Source organism: Crinia signifera, chromosome 11 (assembly GCF_055691185.1).
Source record: "Crinia signifera chromosome 11, ASM5569118v1, whole genome shotgun sequence".
Lineage (NCBI taxonomy): Eukaryota > Metazoa > Chordata > Amphibia > Anura > Myobatrachidae > Crinia > Crinia signifera.
In genome coordinates, this window is record NC_139227.1 from 110,709,249 (window position 1) to 110,734,535 (window position 25,287).

A 25,287-nucleotide genomic window follows, 5' to 3' on the forward strand; every position below is an offset into this window, starting at 1 on the left:
ATGAGGAAAGTGGCGGATCCCCTGATGAATCACATATGACATCCCTTACCAAGTATATTCTTTCCGCTGCTCCGGTGAATTCTTCTAGGGTGAATATTGTGATAAAATAATTTCTGTTGTGGCAATAGAACATTTTTCTTGTTACTTCTTCATAGTAAACAGTCAGAATAATTATAGCATGAATTTTTGAGCATCGCATCTAGAGACTTGGGAGTAAGGACTGTTTACAGACTTCAGTTAATTTTGCATTAATTCAAACCACCTGCATACTGATTATGTAGTTCTTTATCATAACTTGTAAACATGCCTAATGCCTGTGTTCATTGTGATTCATCCAAATCGCCTTGTATTTTTTCGCTTTTTTAGGATTACAGCGCATAAATATAGAAAAAACTGATTAGAACTGTATTTGCTTTTATACAACTTGCATATTCCGGCACTGGTGGTAAATCGGTTCTCAGAAGGAAAATTGACGTAGTGTTTGAATATATGAGTCGCCGAATGTCCGTTCCATTTATATGCACATCATCAGCATTCAAATGTTTTCCATTTGTTGCCAATTATCAAGAAAATAAACTTTTATCCACACTGTATATTTAAAGGACCGTTTTTATATACAATATACATCAGGCAATTTTGTTTTCACTTTGTTGAAATTAATAATAATAATTTTATTTATATAGCGCTCTTCATCCAATAGAACTCAAGGCTCTTAGATAGAAATAACATAATACAGATTTATTGGATAAAATATAGAGAGCATGGAGATATTAAAGGGACATTACAGAAATGCTGAGTAAACCGGAAAGTCTTGAGTCTATTTTTGAAGGCTTCTAGAGTGAGGGCCTCTAAAACTATGTGGGGAAGCAAGTGCCATAGAGTCAGAGAAGCATGGCTAAAATTTGAGGGTGGATGTATTAACAATAGGGAGTACATCCCGCCGAATACCGCATTGAAACCCATCGCATATGTATTAATTTGTATGTGATAAGGATCACGAACTACAGCTCTTGCGAAAAGTGCTGCCATATGCAAAGCAACCTGTACTGGGTGAGAGGGTCCCCCCTTGTCTCTCACCTCCTACGCCCGGGAACCTCCTGCTGCTGCCGTCTGCAGTGATTCCCAGTCTCCTCCTCCTACCTACACCTGGAAGGTGAAGTCACTGTTGCTAGGGAAGAGGAGGTCACTACGTCCGAAGAGTACACCAGCAGGCTGCCTTGACAGGAGGAGGTGGTGAGGGGGAGGGTGAGGGTCATTGATATAAGCTTCTATAGGGCAACACCAGCCATTTCTGTCTGTATCGAAAACTCAGTGGACAGCGAATCCTACATATGACAATGCGGTAAAATCCCAGAAGTCTTTGTTTTTACCACTGTTTGTATTTGATACATCCAACCCTGACGCCCAGATGAATTTTGACAGATTCTAGGTACCGCTAAAAGTCCTTCATCTACACATCTTAGTAATCAAACAGGCCATATGGAATAAAAAGCTGCTTTAGACACCTTAAGTCCTGGTTATGTAAGGTTTTGATAGTAAGCCAATGTGGAAATAGATTCACCTTCTAACAGGCAGCAGGACGGAGTAGGGAATGGGTGTTACATGGCTGGGATGGGGCTGATTGGTTAAAAGCCTGATAGCTGCATTTTCTACTAGCGGTAAGTGGATCATTTCTTTTGCTGGAAACCGACGTAGAGAGGGCATTGCAGTAGTCTAGAGATGGGGCAAAGCATGTATGACTTCAGAGGGAAGTAAAGGGGTGTACACACGGGGCGGTTCTTCTAAACGATTGTGACTACATCGTCAAAATGGCTTAGTAGGATTGCCTGAATCACCCTGTTTGTTAACCGGTTCCGCAGCGTCGCTATCGCCTTGCCAAATAGACAGTGCAAGCAAGAATATTCTTGCTACACTGTGAATTTGACCGCAGCTGGCAGGATGTAGCTAGCGGTCTCTCTGACAGCTTAAGTACATCTTGATAAGCGTGGGGCTCAGCCGAAATTGCCAGGGCTGAATCCCCTGTGTACACAACTTTAGTGGGTGATTCTGGCTATTCCTCAGATGAAAGAATGATGATAAGATTGTGGCTGATCACTATTTCAAGTGTCAAGCCACCATCCAGGACAATGTCAAGATTCCACACAGGATCAGTGTTTTATTATTCTGAACCCCCAAATGTAAGTCCAGGTCGTTTTTTGGTTCTTGTGGATTATCACGGTTCCCATCGCATGCCATATATAGTGGCATGCGATGGGATGCGATTTTTGCCGTTTTTGACAAAATCGCATGCAATCGCATCGCATGCGATCGCATGCGATTTTTAACAGAAAAGCATCCAAATGCATTGAAATTAGTATGAAACATGTTCAATGGCCCCCAAATGGCATTTTTGAGGCTGTACCACCCCACTATCGACGCGAACCCGAAGCGTGGCGAGCTCAGCGGTACGCGTCCTCCGACCTTTTCATACCCCCACTATCCACGTCGGCGTGGAGTTGAGAATAGAAAGTGTGGCGAGCGCAGCGAGCCACCGAGCCCGAAGCGTGGCGAGCGGACGCGGACACCTGTGAAGCCAGCGAGCGGACGCGGACACCTGTGAAGCCCGCGAGCGGATGCGGATACCTGTGAAGGTATCCGCGTCCCCACGCGGGGCTCGCTGCGCTCGCCACGCTTCGGGCTCGGTGGCTCGCTGCGCTCGCCACACTTTCTATTCTCAACTCCACACCGACGTGGATAGTGGGGGTATGAAAAGGTCGTAGGACGTGTACCGCCGCCCTTCGCGGGCTCGCTGCGCTCGCCACGCTTCGGGTTCGCGTTGATAGTGGGGGTGGTACAGCCTCAAAAATGCCATTTGGGGGCCATTGAACATGTTTCATACTAATTTCAATGCATTTGGATGCTTTTCTGTAAAAAATTGCATGCAATCGCATCCGATGCAATTTTTTCATGTGCGATGCCCATCGTGGGAGCCGTGATACTCCACAAGTACCCGTTTTTTTGCTGCAGTCTTTTCCTTTAATCTTGAGGTCCTGTCATAATGACCTCTGTTTTTTCAGGGTTCCATCGTAGCCGACTGGCACTCAGCCATTTAGTTATTAGGTTCTTGGTACCCGGGAAACAAAGGACAGGTACAGTTGTGTACTATCTGCATAGCAGTATTAGACAAGGCAACAACATTTTATTTGTGTTCTCGTCCAAATGTAGCTTGTATACTGAAAAATAGGGGATTATCATTGTATTAAGTCTGACAGCTCTGGCTCACTTAATCCTATTAAAAGGCTAGATGAGGATGACTTCATCTGTATCTTCTGCATCTTCTGCGAAGGGCTAAATCCTATCTTCAATAGAACTCCAATGTTAGTAAATTAACCCCACAGATTCTAGACTAAACTTTTAGTGATGGTAAGAAATTATTTGAACCATTTTAGGATGTGACAGACACTCAACCAGATTCCCACAGTCCACTGTATCAAACGGTGCAGAGAGATCCAGAAGCTTTAAGCTAGAACAGTCACCTCTGTCTCCTGCCACTGGAAGATGACCAAGCACACATGAAAAACCCATGTCGACCTTATGACCAGTCGACCTTCCTCATGTCGACCTTTATGCAAATTCGACCTTAAGTCATGTCGACCTTGGCCCATGTCGACCTTAAGTCAGGTCGACCTTCCTGCCAGTCGACCTAGTGGGGTCGACCTAATGACTGTAGACCTAAGTTCATTCTGATAGATGTACCGATTCCCTCCATACATGCAGCTGCCCAATGGAGCATGCATCATGAACAATATTGAGCATACGCACTGGACTATATTACAAATGATGGCAGTACGGATGGTGTAATGGTTAGCATTACTGCCTCACAGCACTGAGGTCATGGGTTCTATCCCCACCATGTGTTATATATACGGGGCAGTACGGATGGTGTAATGGTTACATTACTGCCTCACAGCACTGAGGTCATGGGTTCTATCCCCACCATGTGTTATATATACGGGGCAGTACGGATGGTGTAATGGTTATAGCATTACTGCCTCACAGCACTGAGGTCATGGGTTCTATCCCCACCATGTGTTATATATACGGGGCAGTACGGATGGTGTAATGGTTATAGCATTACTGCCTCACAGCACTGAGGTCATGGGTTCTATCCCCACCATGTGTTATATATATACGGGGCAGCACGGACGGTGTAATGGTTATAGCATTACTGCCTCACAGCACTGAGGTCATGGGTTCAATTCCCACCATGGCTCTAACTGTGCAGAGTTTCTATATGCTCCCCGTAGTTGCGTGGGTTTCCTCCGGGTACTCCGGTTTCCTCCCACAATCCAAAAATATACTGGTAGGCTAATTGGCTCCAGACAAAATTAACCCTAGAATGTCGGTGTGCATGTATATGTGGTAGGGAATATAGATTGTAAGCTCCACTGGGCAGGGACTGATGTGAATGTTCAAATATTCTCTGTAAAGCGCTGCGGCATATGTGTGCGCTATATAAGAAACTGGTAATAAATAAATAATAATGGTACTTATATGTTAGTTGGGCGCCCACTATAGTTAGTACACTCATACCCCCACTATCCATGTCCGCGTGGAGTTGATTTTATATAGTGTGACGAGCGCAGCGAGCCACCAAGCCCGAAAGGGTGGCGAGCGTATCGTGCCCCGCGAATAGCTTAGTGGGCGCCCAACTAATTTTAACAAATTATATCGCTTAGAAGGGCCAAAATAAGCAATTTCATTTAATATCTCTTAGTATGTACCCAGCTGTAGACTGTTTCTGTCTAGATGTGTTTATGCTCTAATCAAAGCAGCTGTCTTATATTTTTTTACATATATAGACTTTCTTTTAATTGTAGGGCAGAACAGATCAGTCTAATGTGAATCCATTCAAGAGAAGGGGTTGTTTTGAAAACCCTGAAGCTCAAAGCTGTTTTTGTGACATTGGGCAATAGAGCAGTGAACTTATTGAATCAAAAGAACTTTGAAGAAAGTGGTATACATCATGCCACCATGAATGATATTTTTGTTCTGTGTTGCTGGTCATATAGCCCTTTAAATGGACAGGGGAAGCTACAATGGCTGATTTATCACCACTTAGTCAAACAGAGATTTTATTGTGATCTAACCACATTGCAGATCTCCGTATATCTGTACTGCAATGAACGCTGCACTTGTGTCATCATGCAAAAGGCCAGGATTAAGCACATGATGGCACTTGTAGTTCATTTTTGTAACTTTCATTTCACTTGTGCTTCTGTGAAAATATTTAATTAGAATTTAAGTTCCACTTATTAAAACAAAAACACCCCAAAAAAGAAATTTATCCCTTAGCAAATAGGCCCATGTTATTTAACGACAAAGCAAGCGTTACTCATCTCTACAAGTGTGCACCAAGCGTGATCCGCTTCATTAAGCCTCATTATCATTCCTTAGTATTTTTTTGCAGTTGCTGCAGACAGTAGAACTTTGTTTTAGGGAATACAAGTGGTCCAGAAAGCAGTTTCATATCCTCATCCCTTTTATGTGGGAAAACATCACTGAGCTGCATTCACTGTGGGCAGACTAAATAGCCATCGGCTATGTGTGTTGGTAGACTTTCACGCTGGACAATTTTCCACTGAATGTTTAATCCGTACCCTTGTGTTCTGATTAGTGAGCGTTAAAGTCATTAACGTTTCGAGTTGACCCGGTTTGCTGTCTGGTTGGCGGTTTCCTTTGAAATATAATATTGTAATAAAATGTGAAATAAAATATTTTTGAATAGAAGAGTTCAAATTTCCATGCCCTTTAAAAAAAAGTGAGAGGAAAGAGACGTATAAGCACCAGGGCCATCTTAGCAGCATTATTGGCCCCTGGGCAATGCAGTGCAGTGGAGCCCCTGCCTACTTACACCTTTCCCCTTTTTCATGCTTTTCCCTCCATCATTCAACTTTCTCTCCCCTTCATATGTTCCCCCTTTTCACCCTTTGTTGCCCTTCATTTACCTTTCTGTTGCCTTCTTCCTTCATATTTATTCTCTTCTGTCTTCTTTGTTGCGGCGGTTGCTGCTCTCTCATTGATCCTCACTGATAATGTTGGGTTTGATGACGTCATGCCTGACATTCAGTGCGACCACTGTCCCCATTCACAGGTCCGACCTGTTTTCCCTTGAACTCCCCCGGCAGCTCTCTGCGAGGTCTCCATCCGATTTATCACATGTGAAAGAACTCCCAAGGAGCTGCCAGGGTAGTTCAAGGTGAATTGGATGCGATACATCGCTTTTTAGCACCCACGATATGCCACTGATGATCACATTACAATATATCATACGTGCTGCACAGGAACGTGTATCTGATCGTATCTGGTGTCAAACACATCCAATTTAACCCAATATAATCTGATATATCATCCTGACCATCGGAATCAGATTAAATCGGACCTATGTATGGGATACTTTAGGATTCTCTGGGGTCCCTATGCTTTTGGGGCCCCTGGACAGTAGCCCTTCTAGCCCAGAAGGAAAGATGGCCCTGATAAGCGCTATAGCTTAAGGATCCCTTCTAGAGTGATACCCGCCTGTAAATAAAAGGTCAATATAAGCTAACATTTGTTGCATTTTAACCCCTTCCCTGGTACTCCCAAGAATTTTCCGGGGTTTGCTCCAGTGCGCAGACTGGCAAACCCAGAAATTTCTCAGGAGTTCCACTGCCTGTGCTCCCCCTTGCCGGGCAGCGCCGCTAAATGCTAAGATCAGTGCTGCACTCAGCTTCGGCGGCTGCCCAGCTCCTGATTAGCGCCGCCGTCCAGACACAGTGGTGGGTTTTGTGTTAGGCAGCACTCCCCAGAAAAAACTCACCCAGTGGGGAGCGCTCCCTGAAAAAACCCCACCAACGAAGGGGTTAACCACTTAAATGGATAATACTTTTTCCCAAGACCTCTCAGAAATTGAGGGTGTTTTCTTTGATTGAGTGAGGTTAATATCTATTTAAAACTTATCCAACACTTTATTTAAAAAAAAGAAAAGTTTCAAAACTAGTGTTCACCTTACAAACCTGTGAAGTTCCTCTTTCATGCCTGGGGTGTTGCTATCTGCTGTGGTGTCTCTATCACATTGTGGACTGTATCTCAATACAGACTAGACCTGGGGAAGCCAACCCTATTTCTCGAGAGCTACCAACAGTGCATGTTTTGCAGGTCTCCTCACAGAATCACAAGTGAGCTAATTAGCTCCATCTGTGTATCTTTTAAAATGTGTCAGTGATTAATGAGTGCAGCTGTGCAGCAGCTAGGTTGTCTGGAAAATGTGAACTGTTGGTAGCTCTCGAGGGCTAGGGTTGGCTACCACTGGACTAGACTGTACTAGAAGCACCAAGTAGACCGCAACACCCAGAGAGGAAAGACTGATCTACAGTGCATGATATCAGATACAGATATCAGCACGGTGTGTTGTGAGGTTGAATAATGGTCACCTGTGGCACTGCAATGAGTTTTATGATATCATGCTAGTAGCCCCATAACTGCTGCAGTACTAGTAACATTCATATACATTCTGTGAACCCATATTTAGAGGTATCATGCTTATTAGCTAAGTTTTACACCACTTTGATTGTGTTAAAACATTAAAACATATATTTCTTAAACCAGGTATCAGATACAGCCATTGTTGGGAAGATTCAGTGAATGTGAGGACCTTCTTCTCTCTATGGGGGTTGAACCTGGGACGCTAGATGGAGTTCTGATAGATGCTGGATGTTCCTCCATGCAGTTTGACACACCCGAACGAGGTTTTGCACTCAGCAAAGATGGTCCCTTAGACATGAGAATGGATCATGACCGGTAAGCTGAATTTTTACACAGAGTGAAATTTATTTTGTAAAAGTAAAAAAGTTTTTTGGCTATATTAACATAACATGTTTATTATAACCTTCATGCATTGCCATTGAAATTGCCATCCATAAAGAGGATTATCAAGGTTCTACGCAGGCATAAATATGGTGGAAGTTTTCCATTAAATTTTCAAATAAAATGTTAAATTGCCCTATACGTTATTTTTACTTTGGCCAACGTTAAAAAAACACAAAGAGAGCTGATGATCTTTTGTTATAAGGAGATTTCCCTTTTATTTGATAGTGCGCCCCTTCACCTGCATTTCCGTTGTTCTTTACTATTGTAAAGAGCAACGGAATCTGCTGCGCTATGTAAGAAACTGTAACTAAATAAACAAACTGTATGGGTGGGGAGTGGGTCACTTCTAGACAGGGCAATAGCAGACAGAAATGCCAACTTGTGCTGGCCAGTCGGAACTTCTGTTGACAGGCATTTGAAGAAGGGGTTGGTTTTCAGTCCCAGAACTTGAGCCTCTTTCAGACAGAAGAAGAAATTGGCAGCTAAAGCAGTTGAACCTACTAATTTGCCGTGTCAATTCAGGTTGTCCTTCATTGCCAACAGCTCAACCGAAGTCACAATTCCCAGGGCTTCAACCCAGTTCGGAAGTCCACACAGAAAGGCTCACAGGTTGACATGATAAATTACCAGGTCCAAAAGCTTGAACCAGCAATTTTCTCCTCTGTCTGAAAGGGGATATTAGTGAGTTGAGCTGCATCACCAAGAAAGAGCTGAGCACCCCAATGACACTTATAGTGGTTGGCTCTAATTGTCTCTCTTAGCTTTGCGTTGCCGTTTAAAATACACCTCTAGTCAAATGCTGGTACAACGGGGTAGTGATGGTGCTGCTTTCAAGGTTGTTTATCTTGGACAGTAGCACTACCCACCCTGCTAGTAGAGGTGTCCTTGCTTGTGAAGCATCCAAAACATTATTGACACAAGCAGTAGTGAACATTCATATTGTTTAGTAGTCATTTCGCAGCCTTTGCCATTCGGACACTTGCATTTATTTGTTAACTGTTACTTATACACAGTAGATGCCACATATTAAACCGCACTATACAGAGAATATTTTCAGTCATTACTGTCAGTTTCTACCCTGGTCGCACTTACAATCGGTACTAACATGGGCACATGTACACCCTAAGGATACTTTTTTTGATTCAAGGAGCACTGTGAGGAAATCCACACAGACACATACAAACTCCGCACAGTTCCCTTTGTCAGGATATAGACTTGTAACCTTATGCTGAGGAGCAAAAGGAACTGGTGACTCCGACCTCATTGCCTTTTCTCCGAGTTCTGTATGTGACCATGCCCAGGGAGTGGCTTCCGAAGTGAAGAGAAGTCAGTACGTGATTGGCTAACCGCAGTTCTTCTCTGTCTCAGGACCTTCAACAATTAATATGAATACAAGTCTTCAACCTTTTGTTCTCTAAAATGGGGATTTTGCTATATTTTTGGCCAAATAATTGCGAAATGCCATCTTCAGTTTAAGTGTTGTTACAAATGTCACAAATATACATGAAAAATATTATTTCAAGGTTTAAAAAAAAAAAAAAAAAAACTTAAGCAAGTGTCCCATCAAATGCACAGGGAGCAGCCTGCGCTGGTCTCATTGTTGGATAATTGTCTAGCCAATTTATAAAGCACACATCATGCACAGATACAGTGTAGAAGACAATTGTGCAAAGAGCAAAATTAATAGATATCAGCAGTCAAAGTCCAATTATAAAGTTTTGTTGAGGAAAGAAAAAAATCCTCTTCCCACTTTTCCTTCATATGCCGAGAACAGAGAATGTGTAATAAATGTTATCTTAAATTCCTCCTCCAGTGTGTAGGCTGCAAACATAACAAAAATAGTCAGTCAAGCAAGTTTTATTCCTGTATGTTCAAATAATTAGATTATAGATAAATAGTAACCCTTTCCCGGAGGCTGCAGAAGAGATGCTCTTGCGGCTTGGTGCCTTGCAGTGATTGGTGACATTTCTAGCAACCACAAGCACCGCAATGGGGTTAGAGAGAATGTGGACTTACCTTTCCCTGTCTTGATGCTGCTGGGGTTGTGGAAGTGAATGTGGATGGGTGGGGTTTGAATGTGATCTGTAAGAGGCATATCCCCTCCCACAGAGACCGGTACCTGTGAGGAAAGACTTTCTTGGGTACACACCCATTGTAGCTGTAAAAAGGGGGGGGGGGGGGCATTGGCAGCTGCGCACCTTAGCATTATGCCTGAACCAAGGTAATTTGCACAACCACACTCCCTTCACTCCAATCTTAGCGTCCTAGGAGAGTGTGTGTGTCTGGGTGCTGTTGCTGTCTGTTGTGCCCCTGCTCTTGCTCCATTAGCCAAACGGCCAAAATGCATTCATAACAGCAATAATAGATGTGTGTGTTTGTGTATATGTATGTATGTATATATATATGTATATATATATATCTAGATATATCTAGAGATATATATTTATATATATATATATATAGATATCTATCTATATATAGATAGATTATATATATATATATATATATATATATATATATATATATAGATAGATTATATATATATATATATATATATATATATATATATAGATAGATAGATAGATATATTTATATACTTGTAGTACGGTCCGGCACTCACTCTGTATAGGCAGCTGCCCCGGTGCCTGTCTCGGTGAACAGTGTAGATGAAGGAAAAAAGACTGACACTCGTAGGTCATTTCCGGCGCTGCTAGAGCCTGCGCGCCATAGCACGTCCTAATTACGGCACAGTGACCACTTCCTGTGGGACACTTCCGGCGCTATGACCCGCAGATGGAGCAGGCTTGGCCCAGCATGCCACGCTGCCTCCTATTCACTCACCCCTATTTAAGGTAAGCACAGTTTTGTTGTAATTTGTTCACATACACCTTGACAAAGGTGCGCAGCCCCGAAACGTTGGTTGTTCCACTGTTTGCTTAATACAAACTTTAAAAGACCTATGAGTGCCAGTCTTTTTTCCTTCATCTATATATCTATATATATATATATATATATATATATATATATATATATATATATATATATATATATATATATACTGTACATACATAAGTTCTTCTTTCCTGTCTGGGGTGTCACTGTTTGCTTTGGTGATTTTAGTACAGTCTGGTCCGTATTGCGATACAGATCGGACTGTTCTATACACACCACAGCAAACAGTGACACCCCAGGCAAGAAAGAGGAACTGCATGGGTTTTGAAAGGTGCAGGGTGATAGATTGAACATTATACACACACACACACACACACACACACATGCAAGGCACTGACTCACTGCACTCACCATTCCTAAATTTGGGGATTTAAGGGAGCCTCAACCTGTATGTGTGTTTGTTTATGTATAAATATACACACACTAAAGATAGATATCTATTGATAGACGTACATGCATGATGATGTGTCACTAAAGGTGGGTGGTAGGATGCTGAAAATAAAGGTTCCTGACTGAACGAGCATGGAACTAGTAACGATGATGACTTAAAGGTTGAGTCTCTGAATCTACACCAGCGTTCTCACAGGTCTGCTTCCAGTCTTCCTAAGATCTCCGAGGCACACCTATGCAGAGTGCGTGTGTGTATTTTTTTATTTCCCTGTGTCTCTGTGCTATGAAGCTTCACCTCTTGTCAATGAAAACCGACGTCAGGAAACTAATTGGTTCTCCTTGTGCGTAGGTATCCTGACATGCCCACCGCTGCTGATGTTGTGAATGCTTTAGATCAACAGGCACTTGCGTCTATCCTGAAAACATACGGGGAGGAGAAACACGCCAAGAAAATAGCTTCAGCAATCGTACAAGCACGTAGCATATACCCCATCACCAGGACTCAGCAGCTTGCCAGCATTGTTGCAGGTACCCTCATTAATTCTGCACCGTGTCTGAAAAAAGCTGAAAAAAATATATTAATCCCTAAGGTCCCAAAGGGATCTATTTGTCCTGGAAATCATTCAGGATTTAAGCAGGCCTATTCCTGCTTTATGTCTAATGTCAATTTTAATTTTATTAGAGATTTTTTTTATGTCCATTTTTTTTCTTCTTGTTCCCCCATATTTGTCTGATTAGTTTAATTATTGATTGTACATGAACTGATTTTACATCGATGCACCTGGAGACGGGATGTGCAGCCGCAGAAGCAGATGGAAATGATGATTGTTCTGGCTGCTTAATGCTCCCATTTCAGCCTTGTCCTTCTCTTCGGGATTCATTGTTTTTCATTATCAAAATACACATTGCCTACTCATTTCAATATATGTAACTTGGTACGTTTCTTGCAGTTTTGGGGCCCAAAAATAAAAAATGGATGTTTAAACATTTGAGTGCCAACACCTGTTAAATATGTTCAAATATCCGCTCACATTTGTTATATAAATTCATATAAAAAAATGTGTAAAAAAAAAAAAAAAAAATATATATATATATATATATATATATATATATATTTCCTGTATTAGGTAACATTACAGGTCATTGTGATGAATAAAAATGTTTCTGTGGCAATTTTTTCACCTACACAGTCACTTGGCACGAAAAGGGTTAAATAAATACCATGGGGGGGGGGGGGGGGGTTTTGAACCAATAATATTATACCAAGTAGGCTATATGTGTGTGTGTGTGTGTGTGTGTGTGTGTGTGTGTGTGTGTGTGTGTGTGTATGTATGTATGTATGTGTGTGTGTATGTGTATATATATATATATATATATATATATATATATATATATTATATATACACACACACACAGTGGGGCTAAAAAGTATTTGGACAGCCACCGATTGTGCAAGCTGACCCACTTAAAAAGATGAGTGAGGTCTGTAAATCACATGGTATGATTTTGAAACAATTTATTTGTCTATTCTTGCAGAATATAAATATTTGGACAATCAAAAAGTTCAAACTCAATACTTTGTAATATAACCTCGGTTGGCAATTACAGAGGTCAAACGTTTCCTGTAGTTCTTGACCAGGTTTGCACACACTGTAGCAGGTGCTTTGTCCCACTCTTTCATGCAGATCTTCTCTAGATCTATAATGTTTTGGGGCTGTCACCGGGCAACACGGACTTTCAACTCCCTTCGCAGATTTTCGATGTGGTTGAGGTTTGGAGACTAGCTAGGCCACTCTAGGACCTTGAAATGCTTCTTAAGAAGCCACTTCTTAGTTGCCTGGGTGGTGTGTTTGGGGTCATTGTCATGCTGGAAGACCGAGTCACGTTCCATCTTCAGTGGTCTTACTGAGGGAAGGAGCTTTTTGGCCAAAATCTCACGATACATGGCCCCATTCATCCTCTCCGTAATACGGATCAGTCACCCTGCCCCATTGCAGAAAAGTAGCCCCAAAGCATGATGTTTCCACCACTTGCTTTACATTGGGTATGATGCTTTTGGGATGCCCTCCAAACACGGCGAGTGGAGTTTATTCCAAAAAGTTCTATTTTGTTCTCACCTGACCACATGACATTCTTGCAATCCTCCCCTGGATCATCCAGATGGTCACTGGAAACTTTAGACGGGACTGGCCATGTGCTGGCTTAAGAAGGAGGACCTTTTGGGCGCTGCAGGATTTTAATCCATGCCAGTGTGTTACTAATGGTGTGTGTTACTAATGGTGACCTTTGTGACTTTGGTCCCAGCTGTTTTAAGGTCATTGACCAGGTCCCCCTGTGTAGTTCTGGGCTGATTCCTCGGGTGCCGGAAAGTTTCCCGACAGTTGGGATCATGACAGTCAAAACCCTGACACTCGGGGTCCCGACGGGCACCGGCTATTCTCCCTCGTGGGGGTCCACGACCCCCACAAGGGAGATGTGCCCGCAATGGGCTTTGTTGCGCTCGCCCTGCTGTCGTGAGTCCGGCCAGTCGGGATCCCAACGTCAGGCTAATGTCTGGATCCCGAATGTCGGGGCCATATACCACACCTGATTCCTCACCGTTCAAGATCATTGATACCCCACAAGGTGAGATCTTGCATGGAGCACCAGGTTGAGGGAGATTGTCAGTGATGTTGTATTTCTTCCATGTTTTATTAATTGCGCCAACAGATGAACTCTTCTCACCAAGCTGCTTGCATATTGTGGAGTAGCACATCCCAGCCTTGTGCAGCTGTACAATTTTGCCCCTGGTGTCCTTATGCTGGCCACACATCAGCCCAACTTTCATACAACCATCCAACTAGTTGGTTGGATGGAATAAAAATATGGAATTGGATGGGAGCAAATGACAAAGAGCAATTTGCTCACAAACCCAGGAAAATGGACACAAATATTCAGTAACATTAAATAATTCAAACAGAACAAACTTCATTACTTTGTCTGAGCTACAGGTTTTGCCAATTTACAAATTTTTGTTTTAAATTCCTGATTTAAAAATTACATTTACTCCCATGTAGTACCCTATTTGTATTCCATCCAGCTCTGTGGTCTTGGCCATGGTGGATAGGTTTCAGTCTGACTGTTTGAGGGTGTGGACAGGTGTCTTTTATACAGATAACCAGTTTAAACAGGTAATGAGTGGAGGATAGAAGAGCTTCTTAAAGAAGAAGTAACAAGTCTGTGCGTTCCAAAAATCTTGCTGGTTGGTAGGTGTCAAAATATTTATTTTCTGTAAGAATATACAAATAAATTGTTGCAAAATCATACCATGTGATTTCCTGTTTTTTCCCCCCAACATTCTATCACTCACAGTAGAAGTGTACCTATGATGGAAATTACAGAGCTCACTCCTCTTTTTAAGTGGGTCAACTTGCACATGTAGTGGCTGTCCAAATACTTTTTTTGCCCCACTGTACAGTTATATATATGTGTGTGTGTGTGTGTGTGTGTGTGTGTGTGTGTGTGTGTGTGTGTGTGTGTGTGTGTGAGGTTAAGTTCCGCCACTGAATGCTAGCGGACACTCGATGGACCAAATCACTCCTTTATGTGCTAAACTAACAGAAATTAAAAGCATTTTTTGCAGGGACACTGATCTCTTACACTTGCTGGATATGGAGAGAGGGCGTTGTGAAGACAGAAATTTAAGGTTCGAGCAGATAGGGACTAGAGGTGGAGTGTAGAGATTATGGGCTAAAAACTGTCACAGCTCGAAGTGAATGTAAAATCTGTTCAGACTGAAAGTACATTGCAGAAGCCGTCACGTTGGGCTTTTAACAAGTACTAAATAAAATATTGAAGCCTACAGTGTGTTTCACCATTTGAAGGCAGTTATGTGGTTATTTTTTTTAGATAAAGGTTAGTATTTAATGGGACCACACAGACTTATTATAATTTATATAATGCCACAAGGGTTCTGTTGCACCATATATAATGGAAGGAGCATACAGCAAAATGTCATAGTTCATGGGTGATCATAAAGGAAAAGAATACAACTTTAGAGTCACACAACTAAAATAATGCAGATAATTTTCTGCATTAAATCACCATAAAAATCAAGTCTATATGATGTGAGTTCTGTAAGAACACAAAGACAGAATGTTATTAAACTAAGTTTAGTATTACAAAAAAGAAACGGCATTGAATAAATACAGTCTAAGTGAGAAAGTTTTCTTGAAATTATATAGCTATAAATACAGAAATGGTCATAGAACTGTAACATAAAATAATTATTCTCACAGCAGTATTATTATATTACTTACAACTTTAATTACTGGTATTGATTTATTGATTACAACGCTGTTCTTTTCCCAAACCTTCTTTTGTCTTGACCTACTGGCTGCGCTGTTCCTATGCTTCTCTCTTTTACAACGGTTTTCATGGCGTTTTTTCAAACACAGTTCTACTCATGAAGTCTGTACAATATTACAACTCTTATATACTACTAGTTCCCATTCCTTCAAAATAACAGAACAACATAGCAGTAATGTCCGCGCCAACAATTGTGCGCATCTGAATGGAGCAACACTTGATTTGCTCCATCAGGTGCCATCTAGTGGCTGCCAGTAAAACACTTGAACTCCTTCAAAAGAGGTTAGGAGCAGCGTTTATAATTATTATTATTATTATCCTTATTTATATGGCACCACATGAGTTCCACAGAACCCAAATACAAAGTACATAAAGAATTAAAAAAACAGGAAATGATGACTTACAGTTGAATACAGTAGAGGACCGGTACAGGCTACATACATATAGCTCCGTCAACAGACACCAAGTTAGGGATTTGGTCCCATCAAAGATTGTTTAAGTAAGGGAAGGACACGCACATAATGGAAGAGGACCCTGCTCGTAGGAGCTTACATTTTTAAAGGGACGATTGATATCTGTGAGTGTCAAACGTATATGAACCTTTGGTTTCAGTATTTAGTATGACATGCTTGTGCAGCAATAAGCAAACCAGCTTCAAATCTGTTGGTTGGTTTCCTCCCATGAACTGCTCGCATCAGGTCCTTCCACAACATTTCTTTTGGATTAAGGTCAGGACTTTTTTCTTGGCCTTCCCAAAATTTTAACCATTCTTTGGTTGAATGACTTGTGTGCTTTGTGTCATTGTCTTGCTAGATAAAAAGGGGCTTTCTTTAGGACCCGAAGGGTCAGAAAAGAAAATGGGCACCTATATGTGTGTTGAGCCAAGCTGCTCCCACTATGGGGGTGTCAAACCCCAATTTCAGTGGTCAGGGAACTCGGTCCTCATTACCCCACACAGTGCATGTTTTGCTGGTAACCCAGCAGGTGCACAGGTGTACTAATTACTCACAGATACATTTAATAAGGTCCACAGGTGGAGTTAATTACAGTATTTCACTTGTGATTCTGTGAGGAGACCTGCAAAACATGCACTGCGTGGGGTAATGAGGACCGAGTTCCCTGACCACTGCTGTAGAAGAAGAAAAACCACAAGGGTGTGGAGTGCTAATGATCTGATTGGATCAATTGAGTATTACAATATGATTTATTAGTCTGAAAAATATATAATAAAATATTTAGCAATTAAATATCAACAGTTGTACACAAATATTTAGCCATAAAATGATACAATATAATTCATAAAGGACATTTGGAAATTGTATACTTATACATTTTAGCGATCCCTCTGGTCTTTATGCTTTAATAATAATAATAGGATCTCCCGATGCAGTCCGCGCTTGATTATATATGGGAATCCATAAACCTTGCTGGATGAGCTATATTCGCTGGAGGGAGTAGTATATCCTCTAGTTATTAGAGGTGTCCTCACGATGACAGCGAAACATGTTATGCTGCTTTCCCACTGCCTAAACGGGTAAAGACCAGGTATTTGTAAACGGGTCTTTAAATGGGTAAGAGCTATAAAGACCCTTTCCCACTGCAGCTCTAAAACAGTAATTTGCCATTTAAATGCCATTTTTGTCACATTCACATATACGGTATTCTCCCGTTTACAGCAATGGGGAAGCGTCCTGCATTATGTATGGAGGTTGGGAAGGAGGCCCACACAGCCTCCGCTGCTGTCTGCTGTACTGTGCAGATAGCAGCGGAGGCAGGGAGGATGTGTGTGGCATCCATTCACCTCGCATATGGGGGCTAGGGGCTGCACGGAGGCTGAGGGTAGCCCAGCAGCTTACCTTGGTGCTGGGCTTGCCCCCAGCATGGCAGTCCTGGGCCCCCGGCATGGCAATCAGCAGTCCCGGCACTTGGAGATGATGTCATCTCCAAGCACAGTCCCTGTTTCCACTGTGTGTCGGCACAGCAGTGTAAATGGAGCAAATCCCAGATCCGACCTGACTTGGAACCGTGTTCCAAATACTGGGACAGATCGAAGATTTTGCTGTAAAAGAGTTATTACAGTACTTGGTATTCCCCTGTTGGAGCTGCTGATTTACCATGCTCTGAAATGTAATGCTTGGCAGGGTTAGCTTTTAGCTGATCTCCAGATAGTTTTAGCTAATGGGCTATTTACGGTGGTGGCTCAAGAGATGGGGCTGCAGCACTATTCTAATAGGGGAGCCCCAGCTACTGCCACCAACTGACATTTCAAACTGACTCACTGGAAGTTGATGTGAGTCCCCTGTTTGAATTTTGAAGTGTGCTGCAGCCTCTCCTCTGGAGCCACCACTGGCTATTTACCATATCAAGTACTTTGAGAGTTTACAAATGACAGGACCACTCTTGGTAATCAATGCCACATGGATGAATAACACAAGTCCAGTGCAGCAGTTTGTGCCACTCTGTACCAATGCATAGTTATGTGGAAAAATCTTGAATCATCGATTTTATATGTACACTTTATATGTACACTAAGGGGTATATTTAGAAGTTCTGTTTTTTAGAAGTTGAGATGTTAATCAAAGCAACCAATCAAATTCTACTTGCTTGTCTAGCACCTTCTAGAACAGGCGAGGCCTAACCTGTCCTCGATATCTACTATGTTTTCCAGACCACCCAGCTTGTGCCCAGGTGCAGTTATTACAAAGTGTCACAATTTTAACCATATGCTGCATTCGTTTCTAACCGACACATTCTACAGACCCACAAGTAGTCTTGAAAACGTTGACCGTTGGTAGATCTCGAGGACAGGTTTGATCATCCCTGTTCTAGAAGATAATAAGCTGTAATCTGGTTGGTTGCTATGCACCACATCTTCACTTCTATAAACCCTCTCTTGACTAAATATACCCCTAAGCCAACCGTTCAAGATGCATCAGATATTTATAGTTCATATTCTCATTTAATAGTTTGAGGATAACATGAATATTATCTTGGAGGAAAGTTTTATTCTATGCACATCAGAAGTCATGTTGGAAAATCTATTGAAAGGGAACTGCATTTAGCTTTTCGTGATCCGATGTGGCTGATAACTAGAAGATGGCATTCAACGAGAAGACAGGCTAACAACAGCATAAAGTATTTTAAATTGTATGTCATGATGATGGAAACTTTTCTCTCAGGCTATGGAATTTCATAGCACAGATCTTTACTGTGTTTTATTCTAAAGAATGTGTAATAAACAGAACATAGTAACATTCTCCCCATAAGCTACTAAGTTCTGTGAAGCTCATACGGTAGTTCTTGAAATGAAATAAAAACTCTGAAATAATTCTTCTTTTGTACAGCATAAGTACTCACATTCAATTACCTGCTGCACAAAGTCAATGGTCAGGTGTGGTAGCACTGTTTTGATTGGTTATCGGTGAGTCATAGTCCTAATTGCCATGCCTTGTGACCGTGCGCTTCCTCTCTTGTCATTATAAACCCCTCGGCTCATCTCACGGAACATGCTGTGTTTTTAAATGTGTCGTCTTGGGTGTTGCTAGTTGCATTTGATCAGTCATCTCTTAACCCTTGCATGACGATACACTGCCAGCCAAGGAGAGACCGAATGTGATTATCTGCATGGTTTACTTGTTCCGTAATTAGTCTCTCTCCCTGTTGTCTTCCTAGCCGTAATCTTTGTGATGTAGTCTGAACTGGTTTTCAAATTAGCGTAATGGGAAAACAATTTGCAACGTCAAAGTTGATCAGTTTGAAAAAGTACTAATTAATCGCACTTTGGTCACCAATGTCTTAACATTCATTGATTAATAAGAACGAAAACCAGTTCCCATCTCATTAGCCTGTAGTAAATAGGCTGTTGATATTCACCACTCATTTGTAAGAGGTATGGTCTAAATTCATCACTTAGCAGAACTTTATATGTATAGTAATGTGTTCAATAGAGTTAATATCGGACCACGAAGACCTAATAGATATTTTAAAATGAGTTATACTATCACATGACGTATGGTAATCTAGATACTTGTATGTCTTTATTAAGTATAGAATATATTAATATATACATTTATGCACTCAGGCATACTGTAACTTACTAACTTTCCAAAATAGAGTATGAAAAGATATCTTTAACCCCTTCAGTGTTGTTTTTTTTGGGGGGGAGGGCTCCCCACTGGGCGAGTTTTTTTATGGGGAGCGCTTCCTTAAAAAAAACCACCTGCGCCCCCCGCACCACGTCCCTGTCCCCGGCAGACGACTTGTCATAAACCGGCGCCGGGGACTTCATACAAAACCCGGAGGGGAGGAGGAGGCGCCGCAGAGGGTAGGGAGCCGGGCAGCACTGAAGCTGCCCGAGTTCAGTGATTGAACTCAGCAGCGCTGCCCGGCTGTTAACAGTGGCAATCCCGAGAATTTTACCGTCTTGCCAGACTGGGCACTGAGGCACAGCCCGGAAAATTCTCAGGATTGCCACTGAAGGGGTTAAACTTACTGGAAGTGCACATTGCCAAATTTAGTAAATGAACTCATCTGATGTGTCCATGTACCCATAGCCTCCTCTCACATTAAATGGCCCTTCTAGTTGCACCATGCAATAGCACAACTCTGTAGCGCTGGGCATCTTTTTTTGCAACTTTTTCCAGGAAAACACTGTAATGTTCCATTTCTTATGCAAATACAGCAACAGTCACTCTCTGAATATATGGAATGGGCTTGGTGGTTCTGCGCTAGATTTGGAGCAGCTCTTATAAAGTTAAGTAATTGGAGTTTTTTGTAAAGTGCGCTAAAAAATAATAATAAAAATATATAAAAAATGATATGCTAAAAAGATGTTAATGTATATTTGTTTGTGTTGGTGTGGTACCTGTGGAATAAACAAGTTAGCGATTGGCAATGTTTACACCCTTTTGGGGAAAAATTATGTTATGAGTAGTTGGATTTACTGCTTCCACCCCGCACCTATGGAAGCGCAACACATCGGAGCTAAATCAGGGTAATTGCAGGGACCTCGATCCGGTAAATCCAACTACTCATAACATAATTTTTCCCCAAAAGGGTGTAAACATTGCCAATCGCTAACTTGTTTATTCTACAGGTTCCACTCCCAACACAATTTTATTTACCAAAGAATCCAATGCCCATTAACAAATCTACATTAACATCTTTTTAGCGTATCATTTTTTATATATTTTTATTATTTTTTAGCGCTCTCCACACTCTGAAAATAGACATGCAGCATATCATTTGAATCGGCAGAAGCTGCTTCAGCATCCTATTCACTCCATTTTGCAAAGAAGACATATTTTAACCTAAAAAGTCCCCAAAAATAAGCAAGGTGCTAAAGAGTCACACGTAACTCTCGGTAACCTGCGGGGGGCTGACTTCCTGTGACATCAACCGCCCGTCCTACAGCACACATCATCCCGCCCAAGTACCCATGGGAACAGCCAATGTTTTCATGGGGACATTTTTTCTATGGGTGACTGCTGTCCCCACTACTGTCCGCCACAATCCTTGCAAACAGCTTGACGACTATGCAAGTTGCAGCCAAGCAAAGGGAAGCTGCACATGTGCAGAGCCCCAAACATCGGAACAGGGCTGAATTTGTTCGCCCCAAACCGAATGATTCTGAATGAGGGCCAATGTATATTGCGACTTGTATCACACTGAGTATAGATGTATTGCGGACACTTCTGTTCTGTATTCAGTTATTACATTATTAAGATCGATCTGCCATGAATGTCTACTTTATATGAAACTACTTTCATCCTATAATTGATGATTAGCTGTCTTTTGTATTATAATGAGGACAAAGCTGTTACCATGACAACAGAACGCTAGCTTTGGGTGGATTGTAATAATAACTGATTTATCCCCAACTTAATTAGCAGAGCATTGAACTATTTAATATTAAACTTCACCCCGCTACTAGCAGAAAAGCAGGGTCCAGTAAGGGAGTTCTACAGAAGATTGGAAGTTGCCCATAGCAACCAATCCAATTCCATTTATAATTTATTTAGCACCTTCTAGAAGATAACAGAATCTGATGGACAACATCTTATCTTCAATAGAACTGCCATCTTAGTAAATGTGCCCCTTGGTTGGGACACTTTTATGGAAAGAAGTCATTTTAAAATAAACTTTCATTCCTAATTCTATATTCTTCTAATACACATGCACAATTCACTCAGTGTAAATTCATTATATACAAACATAATAAATCTATTTGGTGCTATAGGGGGCAATAGCCCCATCTGTATAGTGAAAATGCCGTCGGTTTAAAGATAGTGCTCAACCGGGACTATGCATTTCACTTCCTCAGAGTCCAGATGCCCACATACGGATAGATATCGGATCCAGTACGATCCATACAATTTTCCTCGAAATACAGAACACCCCAGACCATGGCCATACACAGAAGGATTAAGTAAATGATCAGAGGGTTTACTCAATCATTCAGAGTCAATGTATTGACCCCATTTCCTATAGAATGCACACCTTTCTCAATTAGGGAAGAGAACCTATTGAAGTAGAAGGTCTTTAACAATAACCTTTGTACGTCAGCTAATTGGGGAGATGACAAAGTGATCCAATGATTAAATATTCATATCTTACATATACGAATATGAATAGTCAAAATGTGGGAAGTGAGATATCGTCATTAAGGAAATATTTATTTGAAACAACTTTATTAGTGATTTACAATAATAATTTTGCCTGCTGACACTTGTTTTGATTTTTTTCACCACACCATTATGGTAATATGATGCATAGGGTCATAAGAGTGAACTAAGGAATTGCTCGTAGCGATCCGAATTCAGCTCCAGCCCCGATGGTCGGGGTGCGCGCATGCCCATTTGTGCGCATCTGCAAACCCTGACAGTGGATGGCTTTGGGGAGTTACACACCCATCAGGCCATTCACTACGGGGAGGGAGGGCTAGGAGGGCGTGGTCCCCATAAAACGCTGAGCAGTCCCCTGGGAATGCAGGCAGCTAATGTCACAAGACGTCAGCTGCCCATCACGTCTTCATCATAGCGCTCGTAAATAAAGGTCAGTCCAGACTGCCTTTTATCTGTGAAGGCAGGAGAAATCATGAAACGATTAGCGATTGTTCGGACGGGCGGCAGGTGTCGTTAAGCCGCTATCTAAGCATTGAAAAACTGCTGCTTAGCGAGCGGTACTGAATTATCGCCTAAATTTCATATATAAAGTAACAGCAATTCCCTATTCACCAATCGGTGAGCCAAATTATCTCTTGATCCGCATAGCACCAAACAGATTTATTTTGTGATGCTTTGTATGTAGTGAATGTACACCGAGACTTGAATTGTAGACATGTATGAGCAGATATTAGAACTATGAAACTTTAGAAATAAAAGTAACTTTTTAAAATTACTTCTTTTCTTAAGTATGTTAAGAACCCAGTCATTCAGGGGATGCTTATCCCTTTGGTACCATTGTAACTGGTCGCTTTCCTAATGCAAAGAAAATGGAGTACATTAATTTGAGTAAGTTGGCACATGGCACGCCAAGACATGGAGGACACTCGTTTAAGGTCCACTTAGTCAATAGCAAGTTTGAAGTGTCCATTCCCTGACAAATTGTCATCCATCCAATCAGTGGTCTTGCAGCAGGCATTAAAATTCCAAATGCTTCTGCTGGCTGCCGCAGGCTTTCGACTTGTTCTTGAGCTGCAGAAAGGGAGGTAAATAACGGTTTTGGGTATTGACCTGCGTTGTTTTTTTTACTCCTATGGGAATTATTTTCTTTGAATGGTCTTCAGGTATTTCACAAAACTCTTTCTCTGTATAGTTCACAATGGGACTGGTTGTTTATATGGTTGAGGATGCGGCTGTGCAATACATTTTCTAATGCTGCAAGTGGCATCTGTAGGAAAAGGCACCTCCTGCCAGTATCTGCAATCCGAATTCTGTGATCCAAAGACGCATCAGATCACCTTTGCGGCGTTCGGTCTTTATGGTCGCGGAATTGCACAGCCAGGGTTAAATTATCTAAAGATGCAGAACCTAGCCTGGTCATGTCTACAAAATGGGGATGATATCCGCATTTGTAGGATAGTGCTTGTTGCCACTCCCCCAAATGCCAGAGTATTAAGGAAGGTTTGCAAATAGTCTTGCAGAAGGAGACCGCCACATGTGCCGATTTGTAACTGTCATACTATCTCCAGTGCATACTATCTCCAAATGAGGCCCAATATTATCAGCTATGTACATAGGCTCTTTAGACATTCCCATCAGTCCCAGCCCCAGTGGAGCTTACAATCTGTTTTCCCTACCACATGGATACATAAAGTTTTTTTTTTTTTTTTTTTTAAAGAAGACAGTTAGGCTTCCACTGTTTCTTAGAGAGTTGGAATGGATGGAATTCCATACAACTTCATACGGATATTGATTTTCATAGAGAATCGAACTAATGACTTTGGTGCTGTGATGCAATAATGCTAACTTGTGCCACAATTAGCATGAACCAGCTAGATAAGCAGACAATATCCTCCATTGTTTGTGGGTCCAGTGTATGTTACAGACATTACGATTCAGGTTATGTCCTTTAAAAAAAATACAATCCTGCTTGTTTTATTAATACTGCAAAACATTGCTATTTATTCGAACTCTTAATCAACCATGTTTAATCCAAAATTGTTATTATTTGATTATGATTTGTTTCACATATTTCAATATACCTATTTTTACTGCTTACTATTCCTGTTACATCTCAATATAAGTGGATATTTACTGTACATATTAAAACATATTGACATATGTAGACATAAAAACATATTAAACCATAAAAGTGAACTCAGACATTGGACTGAAGGTTTTCAATGAAAAAAAAAAATCCATGAAGGAGATTAGAACAGTGACTACAACCTCGGTTTATAAGTACCCCCAACAGTTAATGTTTTCCAAGTCACCCGGCAGGTGCACTTATTATTCACTTACGCATTCTAAAAGATCCACAGAGGAGCTCATTGCGATTCTGTGTGGAGACCTAGAAAATGTGAAATGTTGGGTGTACTTGAGGACCGGGGTTGGGAACCACTACATAAGACCATCAGCTATTTCTCTGCATATTGCATTTTTAATGTGTTGGATTTGTTTACCCTTTCAGATTGAGATTGTTAGTTGTGATTTTGTCCTGTCCTACAGGATTGTTAGCGGAGGAGTTTGTGGAGTCTTGATGCTAGGCAGATTTAGTACCTCGCTGATTCATTCTCCCACCGTCTTTGTTTGTTGTGTATGAATTGTCTACATTGGTTCCGCTTACTCAAATGAAGACCTCAAGCAACAATAATGTGATATAATACCAGGGGGATTCCCTTATAATTGTCTTTTATAAGAAGTCTTTGCCTGTAATCATAGCAAAGTAAAAAAAAAAAATAATCAATATTTGTTGTAAACCAGCCAACCCTGGTATGTTACCACTGCAATTCAACTTTTAAGGTTAGCACTGGTGTGCCTTACAGATTGAGCCATCCTCATCTAGCCCTTTAATAGGATTAAGTAAGTAATGGTTGTGAAGTTATCAGACTCACTGTAAGACTGTAATTATTATATTTTATTAGGTGTAGTGATTAATGTACTTTTTAGTCCGTCTGTACCCTCTTCCTCTCCGTAGATATTTCTATCCCCCAAATCTGTGTGTATTTCCAGAACCATAGTAGTACACTGTATATCATATAGTATTACA

General features: G+C 41.4%; 1 protein-coding gene across 5 annotated transcripts in view; it reads left to right on the plus strand.

The window, feature by feature from the left end:
- METTL15 (methyltransferase 15, mitochondrial 12S rRNA N4-cytidine) overlaps positions 1 to 25,287 on the plus strand; it is a 203,283-nt gene that overhangs the window by 159,339 nt on the left and 18,657 nt on the right. For all 5 annotated transcript variants that reach the window (XM_083164228.1, XM_083164227.1, XM_083164225.1 and 2 more), the window contains 2 exons: positions 7,627 to 7,818; positions 11,579 to 11,757. In XM_083164228.1, the coding sequence (XP_083020354.1) occupies positions 7,627 to 7,818; positions 11,579 to 11,757 (371 nt within the window). The remainder of the gene's footprint in view (positions 1 to 7,626; positions 7,819 to 11,578; positions 11,758 to 25,287) is intronic.